Here is a 27,922-nt window from a genome sequence, read left to right as displayed (position 1 = left end):
AGATTATATTGTGAGGAATTCAAGTGACATCCTACTTATCTCATTAAGATGACCATTCAGTAGAAACCATCTGTCCATTTGAAATCAGTGCTACATTGACTCATCATCTACCTACTGAACCCAAAGTAATTTGTATGCAAGCAGAATAAAGCAGCTTAGCATTTTTAAGGTTTGTTTTTACTTTATGAGCCTATTATTTGGCCAGTGCTATTTAGAATTCCATTACTTGGTCTTCCAAAAAATCTCCAAATCAAATTATTATGGACATTTTATACTACTAAGCCAGCATTACTAACCCAACTCCTTTATAAGATATAGCAAAGAAAGTTGACATTTATATCATAATGAATACTTCATCATATTTAGAAATACTGCTAACCTAAGAAAATCTCAAAGTAACAGAGACACTTAGCTTAAAAACAAAAAAAAATCCACTTGAAACAAAGATGCAAATCTATTAGAACACTGTTTGTTGCAGCAGAGCTTTACACAGTGTGCTCTAATTCATACAAACACATACTGATCAGACATACTAATCATTCGTCTCCAGCCCAGATATTCAATGCAGTTGTCAGATTGTTGACTTCTACTGCCAGTGCCAAATCTCTGCCCAGTCCTGACTCAAGCTTCTCAAGTGAAAAGGGTAGTTGCTCTTCTCAAATCCACACCACAAGTGGAGATGTAAAATATCTTACTATTATTTATAGACCATGCTATACTATGCAGTCAAGATCAACAATTCAGGGATAACAACTGTCTGAAACAGATGTGCTAAAGCAATCAGTAGAACATAGTAACAACCCTGATGATTCACTCACTGAATAAGCAAAGCCTAGACAAGATAAAATATGCCAAAGCAAAGCATCTGTTTTGCCCAGTTTCCAAAAATTCGTGAGTTTATATCAACAAAAACGATAAATCAGTTCATGTTTGGTTATAAATTCCAGGAATATTGCTAATATATCAAGTGCTGTTTCACTAAAAGGTAACATTACACGCCTAAGAGATAAGGGTATTTTCACCAGTGCCAATACCAATATTGAGGTAAACATGCACATTTTACATATATATTTAAAAACATCTAGGTAATTAATGTCTTACTGTTCTCTTTATATGCATAAAAGAGAAAACATGGAGTCATGCCTGTGTATCCCTACTCTACCCATCTCAGCTGGTACATCCAGAACCGCTAATTCTAGAAACAATATGTTTGCCTGTTTGGGAACTATTAAGAGTGTGAAAAATGTGACAATTAATATTCATTTCAAATTTAAATATCTTACAAAAATTTAAATATCCTTCTGAGGTGACCTTAATACATACCAAAACTGAGTAGATGTGCAAACACCTATAGACTGGAGAAAAGTCAACAAGATCTTGGGCAGTCAGAACCTGAAGAAGGAAAGGAAAAAGAAGAGTACATAAAACATAAAAAGCATATAATTTGCAAACTGTGATATATTGCCAACAGAACTTGTCTATGTAAGAAGGACTCAGAAATGGATGGTTTCTATCACAAAACAATAAATCAATTGCTTGAATCTCTACTCCCTTTGTACTACAAGTACTGTATTTTATTTATGTAATAAATAAAGGAGCCACCAGACTCTCTACTCTGTTTCAAAGCATCAGATTTAAAGATCTAAATACTTGCTCTTTCATTCATTTCACAAATACTGAATATTTGATGGATGAAGAAGTTCTAACCCAAGCTGAGGTCCTCAACGCCAAAAGGTTGGCTTTAGCAATAGCAGAATATTCCAGTGGGCCACATACCATTTACAGTGGGTGGGTAATGTATAATGTCAATTGCAACTGAATTCCAGAATGATTGCAAGCTCTGTTGAACTGAATGTCCTCAAACATGATGCTAAAGCTAGCATTAATACAAACAATATTTTAACCCTATTTTTTCACCCTAAAGTGCTGCTGTGGACTGGTGTCCCTTGAAGGTGTTCTGCGATTCTTCATGACTAACAATTACCATGGACAGACAGGGTACTGCCAGTTTTGTTCAATAAACCTACAAAACTCACTTTAAATAAGATGTACTGATTTAGAACAAAGTTACCTCTTCTTCATGTTCATCATCATCTTCAAATGTTCGCTTCAACGTAATTTCATTCTTGGATTCTGAAATTCTGCTTCTACCTAAATGCATATTCCGACCATAGTTTACATTATTCTGCTTCTGAAGAGTGGTACTAAAGGCTTTCTGTTGCTGTGCCTGTTTTAAGAGTAGAATCAACAAGGAGGGATATAATTCAAATTTCATCACTGATGAGTATATGCTAGGACATAAAAAACAGGTGGTGCCACTGAATACACACCAGTATAACTGCAAGATGCATGCCCTCAGCCTACACCAATCATTTTACTTTTAATCAATTTGGGATGATAAATGAGTTCAATAGTAAATTCTGCATAGTTTTTCTTTAATCTCCAGAATATAATTTTAAAGGCAGAAAAATAATATAAGCAATCTGTAATTTTTCTGATCATAAATTGCAAACAGAGAATCGACATTTAAATGAAGTACAGTTATCACAGATTTTCCAACTATTTGTTTTCTGTCTTCAGTTAAGTCTAAGTGAGCAGTCGGATGCAGAAGACAAAGGCACTATACTGTCCTCACTATTGAAAGAAATGCAACATGGCACAATCTTGCAATTAAGTTTCCTTTATAATAATCAATGCAGCATTCTACGGGAACCCTAGATGACAAAACAGCAACCCAACCTGAATTCTCTCCAATAAGAAGCCAAATGAAAACTTTATTTGCTCTGAATAATTTTAGAAGTATTCACTGCTTTAAAGCTTGCCCAGTACCAGTGCCTTAAAGAGGCAGATTATTTTGTGATGGAATATGCAAGGCCTCCAGCTGACTCAGTCTCCTCCTGGCTTTACCTCAGTCTTCTGTATTAGTAGTATTTTAGAGAGAACTAGGCAGGTATCTCAACACTTCTTTTAGTCTAAGTCATCTTTGCCATCTGGCCAGATAGGCTGCTCTTTGTTTTGGCGCAGTAGCTGCTGAGCTACAGATTCTCCACGAGTTGACTACTCACAGTATTTCACAGTATTTTTGAAACTTGAGATATATAGCATTTCTTCCTCCTTTCCCAGGGAGGAAACTACTTTATGTCTAGGACACAGATAGAAACCACACAAGATGTTAGCAAGCTCTCCATCTTTACTCAGAGGTTTATGTGATAACTATAATCCTCAGGCAAATCCTTTGGGCTAATTCAACACTGAAATTTTCACTAAACAACAAGACTGAAATCATCCTGTTAAGTCAGCTTACCTGTTTCATGGCAGTCTCCCCAATTCTGTCAGAATGCTTTCGAATACTTTCTAAGAAATCTTTTAGATCTGACATGGATATTTCTTTTATTTCTTCACGCAGTTTTGGAAGATTTTCTATCATTATCTGGCAAAAGCGATATTGGCTAACTCTAGGAAGATACAGATTTTCAAGCTGTTCCATTGTTTTTAAAGCAGAATAGTATCTATAAAGAGATTAAAATAAAATTATGTAGCTTATAAAAATTTAATAAAATATTTTTAAATCAAATATAGGATATCAATATTACACATGCAATCGATGAAATTATTCTGTTATTAGAAAAATTAAGACTCAAAAGGTCATCCATATAATTCTTTAGTTTGGAAATAAAACAGTGAACTGCCAGAGTGACTCAGTCAAGTAAAAATTTTAAGTAGGCTCCTATGGTATTAGCTGTTCTGATCAACAGTCTCAATACCACGTGGAGCATCCTTCAGAATGGAGACAGTGAAGTCATAACTTTTATCTCCCCTTCTAGATTGAATTGATTAGGGGTTTTTATTAATTTGATTTTTTTTCTGAAACACAAATTGCCAATCACCAAACACTGCAGTATCAAACAATGAGAAAAATCCTGAAAAGGCATGTCTGTATGTATCTGCCTTCTTTAGGTATACATGAACATGTACACATCTACACTCGCCCTCTTTCCACCATCCTTAGTTGGAACACACACGTATACATGAGCAAACACTTTCAAACTGAAATACAATTCAAGCTGCTGACTTCCTTCAGTAGACAAGCAATAATTACTAATGCTGGAGTCATGACTTCTTGTTCAATTCTGAAATTCACACAACGTTTTGAATTTTCTCAATCAAGGCATTACTAAGTTAACGACTCAGCATAGTTGGAGGATGGGAAAAATCTTCTCTTTTATTCCAGAACAGAACTGCTTTCAGAAGACTGCAAATAAAGAGATTTCAAGTGTAAATTAGGAGCTTTAGTTTATTATATACTTGGTTTATATAAAATATACATAAGGTGACAGGAATGTTGCACATAAGAAAAGGTCTGGGGGGTTTATGTGTGTGGTTTTGTTTTGTTTTAAATAGCAAATGACCAAGAGTGCCACATGGTGAGACTTCTGGGGAATAAAACCATAATAGCATCAAAATCGTATAAAAGGTTTTTTATTTAAATTATACAGATCAGCTTATCAAAATACTGTTAGTTCATCTGGAAGGTTTTTGACTGCTGTCTCTAAGATCAGAATTAACATAATCCATTTTAAATCCATTCTAGAGTCCCTTACTAATTATACATATATGGAGCTCAGGACCTTGCTCTTTTAACATCTGTTCTGATAAAGCACCGAAGTCTTATTAATTTGAAGGTCATCTGCAGGTCAGGTTTTAAACTAAAAAGTTTTGCATATCATTTCACAGAATTATGTATTTGGATATTTTGATTTTAAAACATTCCACAGATTTAATTCAATAGTGAAGATTTTGGCAACAATATTATTAGTTCCTACCCCATACTATCAATCATATAAGGTAAAGAGTGACCACTTGACTACAAATGAGTCAAAGAGGTATCTTCAAAGTTATATTTTTAATATAAATATAGTATTCTTCTGTCTATTCTTTTGACTTAATCGTGTAAGAATATGCTCCCCAATGCAAAATATATGATGTAAGCTTTGACATTGAAGACACAAGTTTGAAACACCAATAGAAGTCATATGATAAGACTGCACAGAACTTATCCATTTCATCATCAGAACCAGAAAACTGTAGGATGGACTATACTGATATTTCCAAACTATAAAAATAGAGCCCTCTAAAACTAGCAAGAACAAGGACTGGAAAGAAAAACAAAGCACACAAAAATAAATCAAATACCCACAACAAACAAACACCTTCCCTCAAAGATCAATATTAGCGTTTCACATCATCTTATTCTTTACAAAATGTCCCAGGCACAGAGTAGTCACCTCTGTATAGGATTTGAAACATCAACACACAAAAAAGACAAAAGTACACAAAGTACTTTAGTGTACACAAAGTATTCATTTATGTTTTAAATGACAGAACTTTTAAGATTTGTATCAGCAGAGTGACTTTGGAGGCAGTTAAGAGAAATAGCATAACTTACTAAAAAAGCCCCATCAAGTTAAACTACAGTGCCCAAGAAGTTACACAGAACAAGAGCAAGATGAACTCAAAGACTGAATTTTACTGAGAATAATTTATTTGTCCACAAGTCTATAGAGTAAAGAAATGTGCAGTTATATCCCAAAATTTCCTGCTAAAAAAAACAAGAGACAAAATTCTCGGTTTATTTTAATTAAGGAAAGAAACTCAGTTTGAAAAAAACCCAGTAGTGTTCTCCAACTTTTGTGCTTCTCGTAGAGGCAAATACTGTATATTCCTGCTTACTACATTTCCACTGAGTAAATACAAAAAAAATTTCTAACAAACACATTTGGTAGAAGAGTTCCTTGGAATTTTTCAATAATACTACAGAAAAGTCACACTCACAGAGATCTTGAAGATGATATATTGAAATTGCAATTGAAATCTTTTTACCACAGGAACAAATATTTATTTTGTTTCTAAATCTAGCTGCCTTAACAACTCTAAACCTAATTTTTAAACTTCCCCAGCATACCAATTTTATAAGTTTCCCCAAAAGGACCATGAACTGAGATCAAGGTGCCACTAACTCTGAAACTTCTGTAAAGTGAATCAGAAGTTCTATATTTCTGCAAATCAGATATGAGTTGCTGTGTGAAAAAAAAAAATCAAAGATCTGTGGAATACCTTTTTTGTCTCTAATCATGTGGTAAGAAATTTTTTAAAAAATGGAAATTATTGAACTAATAAAGGTTGAGACTGGTGACAAAGAAAGTAGCTGACAGTTCAGTAGCAAATATATATTTTGAAGGGGTTTTTTGCCAGATCCATGGTACCTCTGGGAAGTATTGATCTGCAGCTGGTAAAAGCCAGTGCTTCATTTTGACATGGTTCCAACACAAAAAAAAAACCAAATTACCATGGTTTTATCTGTTCTGATATTTTTCCAAAGAAACCAAATTACATGAAATATGAAGTTCTCATATTTGCATCCTTTATGTCTTAAAGTTTATTTGGATGCTTGGAAGGTTTACACAGAGAAAGGCTGCCTCAGTGAGATTCAGTAACCTAAATAACTAATCAACTTTGTCTCTCCCACAGTTTGGAAGAAAGCTTATAGTAAGGTCAAAAAAACAAATCCAAGTCTTTCAGGGCAAAAAGCTCACTCAGAAAATTATACTCATTCTTTAGTCCGTCTCACAGTAGATTCGAGAAGACTCTGCAACTACCTTAGCAGAATGACTTATTTTTGTTGTTGTATGATGGGTTTGGGCTTTTTGGAATACTGTGGAAAAAGACTTGCAAAAACACCACTTCTAACAATTCCCACACTTCAACCACAATCACTTGAAACAGCTGGGAACTTTCTCCCGTGACACATAACAAAATCCAAACACTAAGGCCATGGTAACAGAGCTGTATGAAATATGGTATGATCTTATCTGTGACTTAAAATTAAAGATCGAGGTAGTTCAGTCTCAGTGCATAGCCCCCACTAGGCGGTTTGGAGAGCAGTGAAGAAACCACACCCCTTCTTTGTGTTTCCTCAGTTAAGACTTTAAACCCTCCATAGGTCTTTCCAGTCAACTGTGTCTGTTTAGAGCAGATTCTGCAGTTACTTCCTCTCACAACTACAGTTCTTGTCAACTTGTGTTATCCATGGCTCAGGAGACAGATAAATAGGATACAGAGCCTTTCACCTCTAGGTCATCAGTTCAAACATAACCCATGTTGGTAAGGACTAAAAGTCGCTACCAATAGATGGCTTTTTGGACTCCTCTGTAAACCTCCATTTCTTCTGCACGAACCAGTATGTATTCCAGACCCAAAATCCTACACTGTCTTAAAAGAGGTCTGCCATGGAGAAAAGGAAACGAAAATCTAATCTTTATCCTATAACAGCTATCCCCCAAACATATCTAATATCCATACTTTTGCCTTCCCCTCCTTTAAACATTAGAATTGCGAGTTTTATTCATGGCATAAGACTGTAAGACAATGGAATATGAAAAACATACTCTAAAAGGTTGCAAGCAAAGTCAAGATGTCTTTTTATAAAAAAGACCAACGAAAGCTTTGCTGCATTAACAAACCTATCTTTCCCTAAAACAAACATTCCTCATTGCTTTGTTATGACAGAGATTGTGAATGCTCCTCTCTCTGACTCTTCTAGGAAAGATTCACCGCAAAACTTAGGAAGATCAGTTTTAAAATTCTTTGTATGTACACACATCAGCTGTCAGGTCTTTGCATTGGCACTATGGATGTCCTTGCTATTGCTCCATCTCTTAGTATTGATAAAGGTACACTTTGATACAAGCACACTTCAGATTTGTTGCCTGCTGAGCCACAAAGAAATTACCATTTGAACTACCTGCAAGCTCCACGGGATAGCCACCTGTAGGCTGTATTATAGGGAATTGTAAGTCACAGGCAAAGTAGTAACTGTAGCACAGCTAATGAAAGAGTTATTTGAGCTGGAGCAGTAGCCTGCAGCAGAGTCTAAGCCTTCTGCACTCCATGTGATTTCAAGGTATGGTACATCAAAGCTATGGAATCTCCCCTCTCCCTTAGATCTTTTTATGGTATGACAATGACATGTCCAAACCCCTCAATTCAGGAGCCCTTTGACTTTTAAGACTTCCTGTCTGGCAACTCCTGACACAGGAAAATTATCAGATCTGAGTATCTTAAAAAGTAGAAATTTAGTTCTAGACTTTAAGAGTACCAATGGTTTCTCAGCAAGCACATCAACCATCAGTGGACTCTACAAAACCACTGGCAACTATGGAGTCAAAATGCCAAAAAGCCGTCTGCAATTTTATCTCACCTAAGTGATCTTTACATGATGGGGTTAGGAACTATTACTTCCCTTGGAATTCTAAAACCAGGATGCTGCTTCTCCCTTGCCTGACAGAGCACAGGAAGGGCAGAAGGCAAGCCTTCATCTCAGTTCCAATATTTTCAGCACACTCCACAGAAGACCTTGCAAAGGGAAGCAGTGCAATTCAGACAGCACACTGTTCATTCTGTTCTCTGACTGGAGTAGCAAGGGCACTGGACTGTTCACATCTTTCTGCTGAGCTGCTCCGAGAGCATGGCAACAACATGCTGCCAGCTACTCTAACCAGATGACAAACCAGTGTCCTGTTCAGAGGAAACAGTGTATAGTAGTCAAGCTGATGAGATCTACCACACTGCTTCACATACAAGTTTTAATTGTTGTGAGTGACAGCATACTGCCATAGCTGTTAGGTTGTTCTTAAACCTCTTATATTTCTACAGAGGACCTTCTAGACAGCAAACACGCACAGGTATATCACTTAGCACATATATCACTGTCAAAGATGCATCAGATTTGCTGCAATATTTGCTGATTGATGTGATGTGTACAGTTGATCTGAAGCATTTAGGATATGTCTGCACACAGGCTTTAGAGCTGATTTGCTCACACAGTGGCCACTGCTGAGGGTTTTCAGATGTTCAGTGATATGGCAGGAGGTACAGGCTACTCAGAAACAGAAATACAGACAGACAGTCCAAAAGCAAATCTATACTACATAGCAGCCCTGCAGACAACTGACTATGCATAGCTAGTTCCAAGTAGAAACAGTCTGGTCCAGACAGACTTGTTAGCAGGAGCTCACTGCAGTGGTGCCAAGCACACAAAGAGGCACTGACAACAATCCTGAATGCAGAAAGGGAAGGCGCAGAGCAATCAGCGCGACTGAGGCACGATGAAAAGCAGACGGGGATGATACAGAATCAGACAATGATGCCAGAGGAATCATGAAGAAGAAAACAGCAGCAGTGGTATTCCTGGGGTGGGTGTGCGAGGTGCAGCAGCCCCAGTGGGATTGGATGACAGCTAAAGCAGGGGGCAGGGGCAGCCAAGCTGCCATAGAGAAAGAACTCGGGATAGTAGGGTTACAGCAGCCGTGGGTGGCTCTCTGAGAAGATGAAAAGAGAAGACACAATAGGGAGGAACAGCTGGTCATGTACCAGTTATAAACTATTATTCTAGAAATTAATTTTTAATTATGGTTTTAATTTTTTTAACAATTCAATTTGTTATGAAGAAAAAAACTCCAAATCAAAACACACTTTCTTCACTTCATTCTCATAGTAGTCCCATTTATACAAAAGATGAGCACAGAGATATCAGATAGGTGTAAAGAAAGGTATATGGAGTGAAATGTCCTTTCTTCTTGGATTATGAGTTTATTTAAATATATCATGATAAATTAATCAGATATTAATGGACTTTGAAAGCTCTTCAGTTCCTAAGGACCTTACTTTTCTTGATTCTTAAACTGCTTTGAGAAATAAAACCCCATAAACTTTACTTCTCATTTTATAATCATAATTTTCATTACACGTCATACTTATTTTAAGAAACATTATTTTTCATGAAAATCACTAAGGTCCTAGAAGTTCTTTATATTTAATATAGTATATGTTCCCTTGCAGTGACATTCTTGAAACACAGACAAGGTATTATGAAAAGAAGACTACACATACCAAGCTACAGGACTTAGAATACTTACTTGTCTACATTAGTGTTTGCTGTTCTATCAGCTTACTGACAAATGCTATATTTTTTTCCTCATAGAAATATGGTCACTCACCTTTTTACATTCATCTGTTCTTTTAGTTTGCTGTACATTTCCAGCACTGCATAAAAACAAGCAGATTAACTCATGAATCTTACCATGGCTTTAGTTAATAAAAGATGGAAACATATATTGTTTCTAAATTAGAAATAGAAAATAATATGCTAAATTTACCTTATTTAATTCCTACTGTAACACAAATGTGATAAAACTAGCAAAAAATATGCTAGAATGCAGCTAAGAAAGAAAAAGCCCCTGAAACTCTTAACAGCTTTTAAATTAAAAAGAATTGATTGAACAAAAGAGTCAACACTAAATATATGAAGCACAGTCATTCACTTACTACATACCATAACCTTATCTGCATTACCAGCCCATGACCTGTCTCCATAAAAAGGCAACAGTACCACCTACTGTACTCATAACACGTCAACATCAAGACTTTACAAAGGAAAACTGCTTTATGCCAATATCACAAACAGGATAAACCCCTTACTGAGCTGAATGCAATCCCACAGTATTATTTTCCGAAATATTTAAAGCCCTAATTTTTATTTAAAAAAAACCTGTCGTGACACAGAACTAAAAGTACAATGTTGAAGGTGCACCATTAGTATTTTCCCCAGTATTCAAACACTAAAAGCACCCTCTTAAGCAACAAATTCATTGTTCATCATATTAAAACTATTAGTACATTTAACGCTGTATGTGGCTACATTGTTTGCAGTATTTAAATCTGTCTCACTGTCTTCTCACAGCATCATAACTGCTCTACATCAAATATTGTAAAAGACAAGGAACTTACACACTGACATCTCTTAAAAACCTAATAATTTTTTCATTAAACTGGATGTTACAGGACTACAACTTAAAAAAATAAAATTCTTTTCCATTTGGCTATGGTGACTTCATTTAATTTGTCATCATATTTAGCTATTGGTCACTCACCTGGAAGACACAACTGTAGTTTTTCCACAACTGTTGTAATATTCCGCTGTTGAACTCTACATCGGATGATTTCCTCTGTTTGGGCTATCACCTTAAAGGGATTTTTTTTTTTTAAAGAAAGAAAATCGCACTTAAACTATGCAAACAAATTTATTTTGCAACAAATATTCATAATGGCCATATAGGAAGCACCATTTTCTCACCTCTTTCCCAGCATCCTGAAGCCTTCGGTTGGTATCAGTAACTTGGACCTTAAAAATAATTTCACCTTTGTTAGACAAATATGCATATATTGCCCTGATGTGACTGCTCACCCTTGTAATCAGATCATGCTTCCTGAGAAACTTAGAACAAAGAAATGCAAATTCAAATTAACTCTACAGCTTGAACTTGAACTTTTGATCGCAAAGGGCTTTTGTTAACTTCAATTACTTATGACAGTTCTTTCTAACAGATTCTGTGGCAAACTTCTCAAATTTACTTGGGATTTTTGAACTTTCCTTGTTTCTGTAGGTCTGTCAAACAATTCAAATCATTGACCCAATTGACCACTGGTCCCTTTTTGATAACCTCAATGAGCTCTATGGGCCATTCATTGTCTGTAAGAAATGGTGATTGCATTTTATGGTAATTAAACATTCATACTTTGCTGAATGCAAACACTGGGTGGTTGATTAACATCAAACGTGGAAATCTCCAAACCACAGCAACATTTTAATGCTGCAGGTGCAGGCAAAGCTCAACCTCAGATTTTCCCACATAGTAAGTGACTCATTAGGTCATCATAATAAGGAAGCACATTCTAGTTTATTAAAAATCTCATTAATTTCTGAACAAAGATGCTCAATGACCTCATTGATGCTGTATTTGGTCTCTTGTTATCTGAATATCCTTTATATAATGCTCTTCTAATCATAACCTCTGATGAACTATGCTCATTCTGTCTGGTGTGCATATTTTGCTCTCAAAAGTGTAAAGAGAGCTAAAAGGGACATAATTCACTATTCTGCATTCTGATCTGGGAGTGAATCTTGGTTCTCATATCTAAAACTACCAACATCACTAACTTTCCTGCTCATTACAAAGTAAAGAATATTTTTTAATGCATAATTGCAGTATTTTTATTTTTCTAATAAGGATTTTAAATTTTTCTGAGGTCAGACACAGAAATGCACAAATAGAGAAAGACCTATTTAAGAAATACTGTAGTTATTGTTTATTATTCTTTACCTTCTGAGAAAGCCTTTAAAAAGGGTAAAATAATTTTGGTAGCATTTTGTGAAAACATACATTAAAAAATATCAGAATTAGATCTAATTAAGCATTTAGCTTTGTAAATGTAAATTACTGTATCAGGCAACAGAGCTTGAATCACAAATTCTATTCAATCCGCTTTTAAAAAACTGCTACAAACATCAGAGTGTAAGTGATAATCACTAATTTATTCTCCAGTAGAAGAGTTCAGTTCCTTCTTTGAAATTCAAAGACAATGATAAATGAAACTCTGAAAAACTAGTTCCTTACCTTTAATTTTTCTGCATCAGCCCTAACTTTAAGAAGTTCTGTAATCGCATCCACAAAGCCCTGATGGTGAAAATTGCACATCTTTTCTATCTCCCTGTCATGGTTACGTATGCAGGCATCAAGTTTTTCCATAAACTTCTGATGTGCATTTGGCTGGTCATCATACACAGACCTATGAAATACAAGTAAGAAAATCAAAGTTTACTTTTCCCCCAATTGAAAACAGTACACAAGGATCTTTATTAAAATCTCTCTCCCTTAAAAAGAAAATAAAAGCAAGCAAACTTGATGTTAGAGTGGCATCATTTGGTGGATCCACTCCACCAAAATCAACATTAAAAGAAAGAGATGGCGCAAAACCGAGATCTGAACCCAGCCCTTATGGCATTAATCCAGGTGCTTAACCAGTTACATCATGGTTGACCTGAGCCTCACTGCTCTGTTATTTATGCCCTAATGCTCAAATATGGGTACAAAGGAATCAGTTTCCCCAACCACCTCAAATAGCATGGATCGCTTTTCCATCAAATTCCACTCTTTGCTAAATATAAAGAAGTGCAAACATACAAATTTGCTTTTCTGGTATTCCTAACACCAGAGTTATCCAACTAAATCAGAGTCGGATGCTTCCAGCCAGAATGACCGGAGCAGCCGGACCCCTGGCAGAAGGCAATCCCCAGGGCTCCCTGTCTCCGCCTGCCCACATCCAGCAGCTCCCAGAGCAAAACTGTAACACACACACGCCTAGGGCTGCTGCCTCAATGGGATCTTACGGTCAGAAAGGGCTAGAACCAGGTCCTTTGGCTTATTTTACTAATTGTTTGAATAGTACACTTAAAAACCTCACACACAAAACACGACTCCTGGAGAAATGACTGGTGTAGCTCGTTGAGCAGTGTCACAAAATAGTAATCTGTGTGGAAGAACACTCAAGCATGGGAGTGAGCAAAGGAGGCAGAGGGGAATTTAAAACTTTAGACTTTAAATGAGGAAGCAAGAAAAGAAGTATTACATAGAACTGTACTGGAATCCAAAGGTCTGAAGTCTCACAGAAAATGCAAGGCACAGACTGTTCCAAAAATTGATGAATAATTTGATATAGCAACAACAGTAAAGACATACAATTTCTGAAGAAGCTTTTCAGATAGAATGGGAGCAATACAAGGGTGATAGTCATACATACACAAACATGTTTGTACCTACAAATTAGGAGTGTTAAAATATAAAAGCGAACAAAAGTCTAAAAATTGCTCTTTTTTTCTTCCATATTCTCCTTTTATAATTTCAACGTTTTCTCCAGAAACTTATAAAGAGATTTCTTAAAATTAAAAAATAATATTTTGTTTTAAACTTAAAAAAATCTTAAGATAGGGAAAAAAGGCTGGAGTTCCAATGGTCTCAGTGTTGCCTGTACAAGTACAGTCTCACATTCAAGATTCAGGCAACAGTGAATCAAAGCCTCCAAAACTCTTGAGCAGCAAGAAGTACTCCCTTACAGTCTTCTTGGAGAAGTATGATTTCCCATACTCTTCAAGATCCTCTTTTCTAACCAGACATCTGGGCTCTGCCAAGATCTGGGGTCATCACCAACACATTCAACAAACCTATAGCTGAGTGTCCGACAAGAACTTGACCTTTCAATGAAGAAAAGGGTGTAAAACAGATTGAAATTACTTGTAACTAGATTCTTCCTATTTTTTGAGTTTCTTTTTACCTTGTACAAAATACTCAAGCTATTGAACTTTGAGAATCGAGAAAGGCAATATGCTGTCCTACATGTCAAAGGAAGTAAGCTGTTTCCTTACAGTCTGCTTGTTATTGCTAATTTGCCTGGGAAAAATCTATGCAATAAAATATTCCTAAAACACCCCCTTTTCCTTATGATAAGAAAATGAGGCTATGGTACTGAAGGTAGGTTCTTTCCTCCAAAGGGCACCAGGAGAAAAATAGGATTGTTGACCCATGAAGTGGTTTACCCCTCACCATTTCCACCACCACAGTTCGAAACGACAGCTGGAAGAGGCAAATGTGTGCCCATCAGTCCCTCCTCCTGAGGTTCCTGTCAGACTGCCTGAAAGGGACCCCTCTCAAGGCTGCCCAGGATGGCTGAGGTTTAAAGGGCCACGGTGGACGGTCACGAGTGATCCATATCTGCCAGTGAGAAATACCTGCACCCAGAACCTGGTGCTGGCTGGAGGAGAAGCAGCATCCTAGTATGGGAGGAAAGAAAGGTGCAAGGCACAAGCAGCATTGAGTGAACTCTCATTCCTAATGTTCTGCTTCTGAACGCACAGGGGCAGCATGGAGACCATATCACTGTCACCTGTAAAGAAATGGGGAAGGGATGAGAAAAAGGTTCAGCGACTGATGTTTTAGTGCTCCAAAGTACACAGTACACGCTGGTTACATGACTGCTGCTCTGCCTCCATAAGAAAAAGGTCAGAGATGTTGGAACCTACAGGGTGGGCATAGAGGGACACCCACTTGTCTCCAGAGTTCCTGGAGAAAAAAAAAAGATTAGGAGGACCAGACAGTGCCTTCACAGATACCAAGAACTCATGAGCCTCCTCTGAATGGACTGGACTCACCATCTATACAGCACTCTATGCTAAAGCAAAAGAAAAACCAAAACAAACATCCTCCCCCTAAAAAAATAAATTTCAATTTATTACTGCTTCCTTTAGCCTTTTTTTTTTAAGAGTGGAAGGAGTCTCCAAGCTCAGGTCTCCTTCCAGTGTTCTCAAAGGAAATTCAGAAAGTAGCATCATTATCACAAAGATAGGAGACTTCCACCTATCACCACGTGCTCAAACTGGGAGCTGTGCAATGTAAGCATAAATGAAAACAGCAGTAAAAGACAGTAAAGCAAATATGCCTAAAATGAGAATAAGACTGAAAAAAACATGGGGCAAAAGGAACTCCACACTTGATTTTGTCCAACCAAACTTTCTTTGGTGGTTGCAAGGCACTGTCTTTTTGGACCTAGCTATTGCCTGACGATTTAGGGGTATCCAATAGCTGCCTTGTCAACTTTTCAGTCCATTCCAGATCTGCCAATACAGTCAGACATGCTGTTAAAATACTAACAGAAGGAAATAATTTGAGATTAGAAGATTTGTCCTTAAAATGTTATCAAACAACTCCTGACAGCATAGCCAGAAATTCTGGAAGCACATAAAATGCAGTTATAGGCAGTATTCACTGTTGTAAAAATTTGTTTTTATTACGTTTTCCTCAATATATATGAAAGCTATTTATTATTAAGTTTAATGATCAAGTACTTATTTTTAACCTCAAGGGTATTATCACAATATTTAATTCAAAATCATACAGAGAATAACTGTTCAAAATTGGGGAGAGAAATCAATACTGTGTACATCCCAATGCCTTAACCACAAGATTACCCTACCTTTTAAAATGATAGTTACTATTTCATGTTCTACATTGTACCCTTTGCTGCAAAGATACTAATAAAATTGTGATCTGTGATCTAAACCACTATTTTGACAGAGGTCCTTAAGATGCACTTGTAGTATAAATTCCATATTCATTACAAATGTAGACAGCTCCATCTTGTGGGAACAACAACAAATTAACCCTCTTCAGCAAACCTCAGGAGTGAAAAAAGTCCTGAGACAAACAAACTGCTCACTTTTACAGAAAGAAATCATCAGCGTACTTAAAAGAAATTCACACATGGTATCACAACTTCCTGTGAAAAAGGGAGAGAAGAGATGGTGAGAAGAAGATGAATTAAACAAGTTTACTAATTTCCCTAAGATGCTGTACTCCTAGGACACCACACATCTGCTATTTCAGAGGCTTCAGAACCAAGTCTGGTCTAAAGCACTGGCCTTTTTGGAAATGTAAGTGTACTCTAGAGAGCCATGCCATCTCTGGCCATGGACAGAAACTAGGCTTTTTCTCAAATCTGCAAACACAACTGAGACTATCCACACCTGATTTACCCATTGTAGAACATCACACATTGTACAGTATAGTTTATTTCTGATACTGAAGCTTATTTTCCATACAAACATTTCAAAGATTACTTACATTTACCTAAACAAAGTAATTGCTAGCTTTGAATAATTATCTGAAAGTGTGTATTTCACCAGATAATGGCACTGCAAGCAATTCTGCACTTTTCAGAGTTAGACAGGGAGACAAAATCACAATATTGTAGTATCTTGCAGAGAGATATGGAATCCTGAAAGCATCCTAGAGGTTATTCTTCTAAATTACAAGACAAAATTAAAAGAATTTACAACACACACACACAGAATTCTGTTGGAAAGAGAATGAGGACATAGTAACCCTTCCAGCTCCATTTCTTCAGGAGATGACTTTTGCATGCTAATCTGTCTACCCTAAAAATCTCTCACTGTAAATTGTTTCATATACATCAGTGGGAAATGTCACAAAATGGGGCAAACGTGCCTAGGACACCAAAAGAATTTTTACATGTGTAATATATAGTTCTTTCAACTTTTGTTTATACGCTTCTGAATGAAGAATCCCAAGGATCTTCTTCAGCTTTATGGGCCCCTGAAGTGACTGGTGGTGGTCTGAAATACAGCACAAATCTGAACTGTGCCGAACTGAAAGACATGATCAGTTTGTATTATAATTACTTTCAACATCTGATCTACACAGCTATAGGAACCTGGTTAATTCATATCAGGAAACCCTGACAAAAAGTTTTTTTTCTCAGTCTGAGTCTTCAAACCGGAAAAAAAAAATCACTGATGTCAGAGACAGAAGTTTGTATTTGATTTTGGCACCAAAAAAAAAAAAACAACAAAACAACACAACATATCACCTTAACTTTCAATCTGGAATGAGAGAACAGTAACTTGAGTGACTACTTAGACATCAGTACTGCAAATCAGTAATAGGACAGGTATTACTTTCTTTCCTAATTGACTGGGCAAGCAGGGAACCCACAAAGAGCACAAGCAGAGCTGAACAATTTTTCTGGTAATGTGTCACAGGTCATCTGTCTGTATTTCCCAGAACTCTGTATATAAACAGAGGGACTTTTTTCTCTGACTCATCCCATCAACTGGACAATACGACTCACATTAATGCCAGGCTAGGTAAATAGAAAGTGCAGGAAGTACTCGTAAGAAATAAAAAAAATAAGTAGGAATAGTCAGAGACTAACCTAAAGGAGAAAGATGTCTCAATCACTGGATCAATTTTATTGCAATAGGGATATTTTTATCTTGGTAATTTTTACCGGTAGGTTGAAGGGAGAAAAACAAGCATAAACAGATTTGAATTCTGGTCCCAAAAGAAAAAAAAGAAGGAGAATTTTCACATTTGCAACCATTTTCCAATTGAAAAAAAAAAAAAAGTTCACTTTACACCATAAAACTTCCCTAAAATTTTTACTTTCAAAACTGAAACACATTATGAAAAATATATATTTAATAGGTCTTACTGACGTCTTCTTGTGTTTGCGTGCAAAACTACATTGAAGCACCAGAGGGCACCATTCTAGGCACAAAAACACCAGCTGCTAAGAAAGCAAAAAGGCTCATCTCCAGAGAACTAAAATTTAGCCAAGAATCATAAAACTTAACATGCCAAGAATTCCACCTGACCCTTCAAAAATAATACTCCTTTTAAAAGTCAATTATCCTAAAATCATCTGATCTATTCCATAACAACAACTCTACACATACACATTATCACTCTAAGCCACTATCACAGATCTCTTCACAAATGATTACAGTCCCACTTCAAAAGGATATTTCTGCTATAACATCATATAAATATTCCTGTACATGCAATCAGGATAACGTCCTTAAATGTCTGAGTGCAAATGAGATTGAAAGAACATGAACATTTCACAAAGGAGAAGGGAAATAAAAAGTAACACGCAAAAAAAATTATACAAGCCCAGAAATTAATTTAATACATTGACCATGGACTACTAGAAAAGCAGGCAAAGGAAGTACATACAGACAAATAAGTGTAAAAGGAGAGGAACCTAAAAATATTTTTTGAAACTTCAGCAAATACTCCAAATTTGCTTTTTTCTTCCTAATCCCGACTGCACATCTTTGTTATCTTCTTACTAGAAAGCAACAATAACCACCAACCTAAATTCAACTTCTCCCATAATCTATTTGTTTTAGCATGAAAAAATAGTTTGCAAGAATAACCAGAATCAGAACTAAGTAATTTTGTCTCATATCTATGGCAAACGCTGTAACTTTTCAATCAGAAGCAGAAAATGATGATTCAGAAAATAATATGAATTCCTGATTGGTGATAAGTAACTCTGTCAATTAAAAATCATTACTAAAACACTCTGTTAGACAAAGAAAAAATAATATTTAACAAATCCCATTCTGTTTTGGTTTTTTTTTTAATGTATTATTTCTTGAAGGTTTTGGGGTTTGTTTTGAGTGTGAGGTTTGTTGTTTTAAATGGGTAATGGTTCAACTTTAAATTGCAACCCATATTCAGAAAAAACAACTCTGAGCTTATGGTGCATTACTATAAATTTTTGAGTGAATAATTCTCTTTCTAGTAATCATTTACGGTAACAGGGTCAGCAGTAAAGACTTTTAAAACAGAACATCTATTTCAAAAATAGCCTAAAAACCACAGAAAATAGAGAAAAAATTACCAACCTTTTTACAGGATGAAGAAGCTCCTCATTAATGAATTGCCACCTTTCACCACTTTCACACCTCCCTAACCCATCCTGTTCTGTCCCATTTCTGGGATGAATTGCAGGTTCCCCATCCCTGCCCACATTGCCACAAAGTCTTTCATTTCCTGATTACACAAGACTTATGAAGCAATTAAAAACTGTATACCCACATTCCTTTCAGGATACTGATAACCTCTCAGTAAGTGCCAATCAGTTACAACCCCATGAAGGACAGGAATTACACACATCTGTACAACAGTTGTACAAGTTTGACATGGAATGTAAGTCTGACCGTGCAGCTTCAGACCTGCAACGGATGCAAGAGAAAAAGATTCATTTGTAGAGCTTCAGATCTGGGGGGGGGGGAAATTACCTGATCACTTTGATTAATTAAGAGGTGGCCCACTAGATGTTTGTCCTCTCTCCCTATTTCTCCTTTCACTAAGAAAAAAAATACACAAAAAAAGGCCACAACCAACAAAGCGATATAATAAATAAAATTATGAAACAAAGTACTGATTATCAGTTCATGTTTCGCTGCAGAGGATGTCCATTAACAGCCACCAGTATTTGCATTTCCATGATGAGTTCAGAGGGATCAATGCAAGTACAAAACACTGACAATGCAAATTAAGATTCTGCCCTTTAAACAGCCCTGTCACTATGACTATAACCATGGCATCCCTAACCACGATACTGTATCACACACTCCATTTAAGCTGCAATTTCACAGGAAACACTGCAAAGACTTCCTTTGTCCTACAATATACAAAGATATTTTCTGTTTACACATACTGCAAACTTTGTAGGGATTTTCCATGGAGTAATTTCATATAGGCTGCTGCATGCACTCTTAAATGCTTTATAAAATAATGTCCAGGTGTTTCCTGTAATTCAACTGCAGTTATGGTAATAAGCACATTTCTTAAAACCTAAGCAGCCTTTCAATGCCAGGCACTACCTAGGGTCCAGTTCTGCCATCCTTATTCATAACTACACCTCACCACTCTATTTAGAAGATCCTATTACATGCCAAAACAATGCAGAAGTCAAGCTAAAAGATTTTATTAATCTTAGTTTAGCTGTTCTGCTTTGCTTGCCCGGTTTTCCTGGATGTGCAATTTCTGTGAATTGTTCTCACTAATAGTATCCTGTTTCTACGAGCAGGAAAGGGCCGAACACAGTTTGTTAGTTAACATTACTTCCTATAAGCAGGGTCCTTGTTCTGTAGTAGCAGCACTAGAGCAGTCATTGTTCATGCTGGATAAGCAATGGATCACGCTGATGGCTGTTAATGGACATCCTCTGCAGCGAAACATGAACTGATAATCAGTACACCCAGATTTGCAATAGACTTCCTCCTTCCTGTTTTTACACTGCTGACCAAGGAGATGCCTCTTCCTGCTAAGCCTTTGTGCGGCTTACAGATGTATGAAGCAAGAAACTGAAAAAAACAAGTGCTGCACTAACTTTTTTTTCTCATTTTGTGTTGTAATAGTAGATTAAAAGACAGCAAAGGAAACAGACCCTTCACTCACTTTGGTACTGGTATCACCACGTAACGAAATGCCAAGTTTGGCCATCTGTTCCATAGACCTAAAGAGATCCAAGTGGATGTAGTTGGAATCTATTTTATTTCATGGAAAATAAAATAAGAAATTGAAGTCCATAGAGTAATATTCTTATTTCCCCTTAATATTTCCATAGACTGTTTTGTTACATTTTAGTAGCAATGGTTTCATCTGTAAATCAAGCAGTGAGCTTCTAAGTTCTTTTTGAAAATTTGATCAGATTTCTATTACACATGTTCCAGAAATAATTAGCCATCTCTTACAACCTCTAGCTAATCTGTCATCTTTATTTAGAGCACTTGAGACACAAATAAAAGATAAATACATACCAATTGACAAAATAAATTTCATGTCAACAACTTCATATGCCTCTTCATGAGACATGTGAAATAGAACAGAACATTTAATGTCAGAAATGTGTTAATTATTTCAATATTGATTACCCACACTATACAGATGTAAGTATATTATTTCAGAAATTCAAGAAGTTCCAGATTAAATAAAATATACAGTAATTAAAAAGTTTCAAAATCAAATGGATTAAGAATGTATTCTATTTAATACTGATCAAACCAGATAATTCTCTGATGAGGTACATTCGTCTGCAAACGTAACTAAAGCATGTATTTTACAATAATTTTGCATTATTCACTTTTGTTAACTCTATGAGTCCAATAGCCTATAGACAGAAAATCATCGCATATTTTTTACTTATGCAAAACAGCAGCCTGTACTGCATATACTTTGCACATCTACCAGGATCACTGAGGAAAACAAAAGATGACTTCTAAAAAAAGTCTGTTTTCAATTCAGAAGCCGAACTGAAACTAACTCACAGACTTTCTCTCTGTTAGGAAGCAATTAACAGTGTTCAAGCAACTGACTTACTCCAGTCCTCTACCTGCTCAATAAACAGACTAAGAAAATCTGTTCAATTCTTAGGGAAAGTGACAGTCCAGCACACAGAAACTCCACATTTCAAGAGGAGGTAGCACACATTGGCTAACTGCTTACAGCTTCCTAAGTTTATGAAACAAAACTGAACAAATACACAGTATAAAGCAGTATCTACTATGTTACTTTTATGTTGAAATTCAAACAAAACTCAGAAGAAAATATTGCCTTGATGAATAAAATGGGGTAAAGAGCATTCGAAGTCACTCTATGCATAAGGTAGTGCGCAAACTGTGAAAGTGTCAATGAGAACTGCTACCAACAGAAACACCTAAATGCCTGTAATAGAAAGGACAATGTATTCAAATTGAAGTATGTGATACTTGAAAGTTGAAACATTTCTTTCTGAAGCTGAAATGTCTCAAAAGTATCCCCTAGGTACATATACAACAGTATATGCATTATTAATTTTATATTACTCTGATTCACAGGATTGCAAGCTACACCCACTGAAATACTGCAAGCAAATTACTTTCCCTAAGACAGTGAAAATCCTACCCAATTAGAACTAAACACTTTTCTCATGCTATATATAAAAAACAAACAAACAAACAAACAAAACAAACAAAAAAAAACCAACCAAACCAAAAACAAAATCCCCAGCATCTTTTTTAGGTCCTCTCTGTCAAATCCCATGCCTTTTCATCAAGGCTGATGCACTCTATAATCTGCTTCTTTCCTTCTTAATACCTCTATCAGTGATTAAGTTCCCTACTAGTTTGCTATCGCTGGTAAAGTTTGAGGTACTGGAAGGACTTCAGCCAGGCTCCAGGAGATCATTAACTCCTTCATGCACAGCACACAGTTTTTCAGGTGTACCAATAATTCCATAGTAGACATGTACAAGATAAGGAAGAGATGCATTGCTGAACATACTTTAAGCTGAACATCAAATTGAGAATTCTGTCATTGTTATATCAAGGTCTATGGTGACAGGGATTAGATGTGGGCATTTCAACCACCACCAGAAAATAGCCAGAATGGCTGGTAACAGCTAGATTTTAAAACTAGCCATAGCAAATCCTTCAGTAAGATAAAATCTCATGTGATTACTTGATGCTGATGCAGAGCTAAATTGATGGTTTTGAACAAGTTATTACTTAATAGTTTGTTACAATCCATAGAAATAGTTTCCTATTTGCAAATCCATTCTGGGCACTATCTTAAAAGCATTATTTAAGAAATATTTATCCTCACTGATTCGTATTAACTCATTTTAGTACTATAATACATAAAATGCAACATGACAAAACTTGTTTAATTGAGTCACTGTAATTTCAGCCTTGTATGTGCAAACAGTCTCAGCACTTAGTCAAAATTAGACTCATATTCAGTTGAATTATGCCAAGGCTCCCTCAGGTAGCCATTGGTACTGAGGAATTTGCAAAGTCTTGGAGCAATGGTTCAGCAACACACGAGGAAAGCTGGAGCACAGGCTATGCTGCTGGATTTCCAAAAAAATCTGCAAGAAAGCAAGTACTCATGTGACTGGCACTTGTGAAGGATGTAAAATCATGCACTTCCTATGCACATGGCAGGTCCAAAATCTGGGTCACCAGACACTAAATAAAATCAGCTTGAGGAAGAAGTCAATGAAGAGATGACAGGAATAAGAACTGACTTTCCTGTATTTAACTGATGTAAGGGTGCACAAGCATAAGATGTTCATATGATGAGAAGGCTAAATTTAGACGAAACACCTATTAAGTACACTATTCTGGATCTCTCAGCAGATGATACCTCTATTTTAAAAGCTTTAACATATTTTGAAACTTGTTTCCTAAACACTGGGGCAATCTCAACTCTTTGGTAATGCTTGCGAAATTGGAGGGAGCTATTTCAGAGCCATTTACACAGGTTACTAGCTACATTAAAACTTCACTTGGCAGTTGCTCATTTGGAAATCACTGCAAGAACTGAGTCAGAAGCTGATGCATGAACACTTAAAAGATCAAGATAACCTGATTTGCAGACACATATTTCATGATGAACTGAATCAGCATTGAACCTAAAGATTTTTTCACAGCAGAAAAATGCAGTGCAGATATGATTATCCACAAACAGTTTCAGGTTTTATAAAAAGTTCAGAAGTAATATGTTGAAACTTGTAGCAATGCAAGTGAATCCTCACCTTCTAAAATACTTTTGCTGCCAATGAAAAATCTGACTGGAATATCAGGCTAGCCTATAGAAAAATCAAGAGCTGCAGTTCTACTCTGAATGCCAGATTAATCAGTCTACAGCACACACTCTTCTTATGTCCTTTTGACTCTACATATTAGACTAGTGGTAAAAAAAAATGCTCCTTCATAGCAATATACATCAAATAGACAACTGTTTTATCCGGTTGTTGCCTTTCAACCTAAACATTTGGAATACCATCAAATCCTGCACAAAGTAATAAAATCTAAAACTGACACTGTAGTGTCAGGTTTTTCAGGATACACTTTTCACAGCAAGCAGGCCACTCTCCTCACTCCCTAACAACCCAGTTACAAAATTGGAGTTCGCTATTAAACTGATATATAACTATACGCGCTGGTTTGGGCTGAGCTAAGAGTTAATTTTCTTCACAGTAGCTAGTATGGGGTTGTGTTTTGGGTTTGTGCTACGTTATCAATACAATAATATCATATAGAGATAATATAGAGACGTTTTTACTGCTGAGCAGGCCTTGCAGAGAGTCAAGGCCTTTTCGTGCTGCCACATTGGTGAGGAGGCTGGGGTTGCAGGGGAGGTTGAGAGGAGACATGGCCAGGACAGGTGACCCCAGCTCACAAAAGGGTATTTCAAACCAGATGGCATCATGCTCAGGATATAAAGTAGGGGGAAGAAGGAGGAAGGGGAAGAGGTTTGGAGTGATGGTGTTTGTCTTCCTACGTCACCGCTACGTGTGATGGGGCCCTGCCCTCCTGGAGATGGCTGAACACTTGTCTGCCCACGGGAAGCAGTGAATCAGTTCCACATTTTGCTTGTGTGTGCAGCTTTTGCATTCCTTATTAAACTGTTTTTATCTCAGCCCAGTAGTTTTCCAGCTTTTACCCCATTCTGAATGTGGGGGAGTGAACAAGTGGCTGTGTGGTGCTTGGCTGCTGGCTGGGGTTAAACCACAACAATATATATAAAAGTACACTCTCCGACCTGATGCAAAAAAGACCACAGTTATCATACAAGGAATTTCCAGGTTTTTTTGGGTCTACTTTGTAACTTCAGTTTGAAAGGGAACTAGGAATGAAGGACAATAACCTGAAAACTGAGCAGGGCTCAAAGACAGACCATTAATAAAGATACAGACTACTCATTTTCAAACCAATAGCTTACAATTCTGTAAGAGATTATCATACTGTTTGAAATTGAAACACATGATCAAACCATTTAAATTCTGATTTAAAGCACTGGCTGATGATCTCAGAGTCCTCTTATGTTTGCTCTATATTTAAAACAAAACTAAGCTATAATCTAAAACATGAATTGCTGGCTCATACTCCAAAACCAAAATAATGAAAACACAGAAAAATGCCTTTAGACAATCCTACCTGACAAGTAAGACCACACGGCAAAAATGAGGGCAACCACAGTTTGTCATTGGACAACCACAACACAAATCCCAACAGCCCACAGGTACTCAGAAAATGCATTTCCCTTCCTGCAACTGTGTTAATGCTGTACTATCTTCCCACATTTTGAGAAGTTATTCATACTGCCTATGTTATTGCTTACTAACTGCTGTGCGAAGGATTCAGAATCACATAGCTAAAGCATGCCTGCTAGTAACAGTAATGTATAATTTCAGTAAAACAAGTTACACTGAGGTTTCAGAGCATTTAGGAGCTTTATACACTTGGCTTTGGACAGGTTCCCTCAACGGATACAAAAATATCTCCAAAATACAAATTACAGACCCCAGCTTGACAGCACAGTAAAAGCAGCAGAATTAGACTCTCGCTCCGTATTTCTACTGCTGAATTTTCTTAGAGACTTTGATCAGGAAAGGACAAAATAGTCTTGCTTATTCTTCTAATGATGTCTTACTGAAGTGTGCCTTCAGTGTACCTTCTGAAGTGTACTTTCGACTTTTCTGCAACACAAGGATAGAAGTTTAGGATGAACAGTTATCAGCTAGTTGTAACACTTCACCATAGACATTTATGAGTCTCATAAAAATATACATCCAACCTCCAAACTGTTTAACCTAAATGAGAAAAAAGCAGAACCATGCAGAAGTGATTATGCTTTGCAGCCGGGTGGCTCAGTGCTGCTTTTACCAGTGCAATGCAGTCCTAGATCAGGGGAAGGTCACTGCAGCAAACTGCAGCATCAGACAGAAATGCATCAACCAAACGGCTCTTGGGGGTGTGAATCCCACAGCCAGAGACAACAGGCCAGTGAGATGTCTTCAGAGGAGGCCCTCTAGTAACTCTGCAAAGAAGTTTCAGGCCAGCACAACTTAGAGCAACCTAGAGATGCTCTAATATCTACCAGGCAACAGCTTGGTGAAGACAGATTCCAGGAACAGAGAAGCTGCTCAAAAGCATTTTTATGCTGACTTTTGAGGAGTGCTTTCTGAGCTGCAAATGTGGCTTAAAGCCACAGAGTACATCCCACTTACAGATACGTCAACAGACATAGCATCTCCTTATCAACTTCACTTTAGCTACAAAATTGCCACCATCGAGTATTTCATTTTACTTTTGTATTATTTTGTATTATTGTTCGGTCATCAGACTGTGGGTAAGGAAGTCCTCCTCTGACAGGAGGATCACAGAACAGTGCAGACTCAGTGATGCAAAGCTCATGAGATGAAGTGTTCAGACAAAGTCTGTGATATGCTTACACAACACATTGCCAAGCTAGAGTTTAAGAGTTAATTCATTTATTTTTTAAAAAGGCTTTGAAATACTACACATTACCACAAACTCAAAGAGACTCATGACTACAGTATATCAGGAAACCAGCAGAACAACAACTTCTACTCTGCTGAGCTACACTTTGACCTTTTTCAGTCAACCGAAAGCTAACCATCAGATAAGGTCAATTATTTTCTTCTGAACAGAACTTACCTTTTTAGCTTCCCCAGCATGTCCAACTGACTATTCAACAAGTCCGAAGACAATATTAAAAACTGACTCTTGAAATTCTGTTAGTATGTATTTATACGGAGTTTAGTGACTCTGAAAGTTTTCTTGTTATTAATTTTTTAATTTATCTTTTTTTGAGAGAGAGAATATAGGAATTGCCTTTCTTTCTTTTTGCCTTTTTCCATTTCCTTTATAAAGATCAGAAATGTGCTGATAATTCTCCCTGGGTTTGCAAAGCCCAAAAGTATGTGATGTGAATTACAAGATATTAACATGTTATGTAAAAAGGTGAGAGTGATGAGCCTTTAACAGGTGTTGTCACTAATCTCATTTTGTTAGCCATTAAAGCTAAAAAGATGTTGATAAAAGTTTCACAGTCTGATGAAAAAAAAATTAATTCTGGCTTGCTATATGCAGTCTGCCTGTTTAATGCATGGCATGCTATATAGTTGTTTAAGTCTCATTTATAATGATTCAGCATGTGTTACTGAATTTAGAGATGCAAGTAAAATGCCAGCAATTTCAAATCAATAAATTCATCCAGTTAAAATCTAAAAAGAAAATTAATGTAATCAAATCAAATCTCTTCCATTTCATATTTCTTGAGATGCAAAGCAATCTTTAGGAGCTAACTTTCTCTCCTAAATAGTAAATAATCCCAATTGTACCAGCTGTACCTTGATTCCTCCTATCAAGGACTGCATTTCACATTCTTTTATATGAGTAGGTCTCAACACTAGAAAATCACCTGCAAGATCAGTCTGTATGTCGTTTCTTACTTGTAAATTATACACAAAACCATTATATATATCAATAAATGCTACTATTTTTTATATCATGAGAACAAGTGCTGTCATTCTTGTAGCAGGGTAGGAAACAGCACCCTGGCAGGGGCAGCTATGCCAAACTAGCAAACTGAAGAAAAACAAGTGCAGAAATGTGTTTCCATGGAATCTACATACAGCCCACAAAAAATATTACATTTCTTTTATGAAGCATGGATGCACTAGGAAGACATTAAGATCTTGATATGAACAACTGAGGGTAAGTCATACCTTGCATATCCCTGTATTTCATGCTGCTTCTCCAAACTGCTTATCTCAAGCCCCTTCTTTTGTTCTGCTATTTAAGTAGGTA

At 36.6% G+C, this 27,922-nt stretch overlaps 1 protein-coding gene across 5 annotated transcripts in view; it reads right to left on the bottom strand.

The window, feature by feature from the left end:
• EXOC6 (exocyst complex component 6) overlaps positions 1–27,922 on the bottom strand; it is an 87,678-nt gene that overhangs the window by 54,844 nt on the left and 4,912 nt on the right. For all 5 annotated transcript variants that reach the window (XM_050335071.1, XM_050335042.1, XM_050335031.1 and 2 more), the window contains exons 2-8: positions 12,513–12,684; positions 11,192–11,239; positions 10,989–11,079; positions 10,056–10,101; positions 3,305–3,509; positions 2,072–2,227; positions 1,324–1,392 (exon numbers count right to left, since the gene is read on the bottom strand). In XM_050335071.1, coding sequence (XP_050191028.1) covers positions 1,324–1,392; positions 2,072–2,227; positions 3,305–3,509; positions 10,056–10,101; positions 10,989–11,079; positions 11,192–11,239; positions 12,513–12,684 — 787 coding nt within the window. The remainder of the gene's footprint in view (positions 1–1,323; positions 1,393–2,071; positions 2,228–3,304; positions 3,510–10,055; positions 10,102–10,988; positions 11,080–11,191; positions 11,240–12,512; positions 12,685–27,922) is intronic.

This window comes from Myiozetetes cayanensis, unplaced genomic scaffold (assembly GCF_022539395.1).
Source record: "Myiozetetes cayanensis isolate MyiCay16 unplaced genomic scaffold, myiCay2020 scf10, whole genome shotgun sequence".
NCBI lineage: Eukaryota > Metazoa > Chordata > Aves > Passeriformes > Tyrannidae > Myiozetetes > Myiozetetes cayanensis.
The sequence above is the reverse complement of the archived record's forward strand: the minus strand, read 5'-3'. Positions and strand labels throughout refer to the sequence as shown.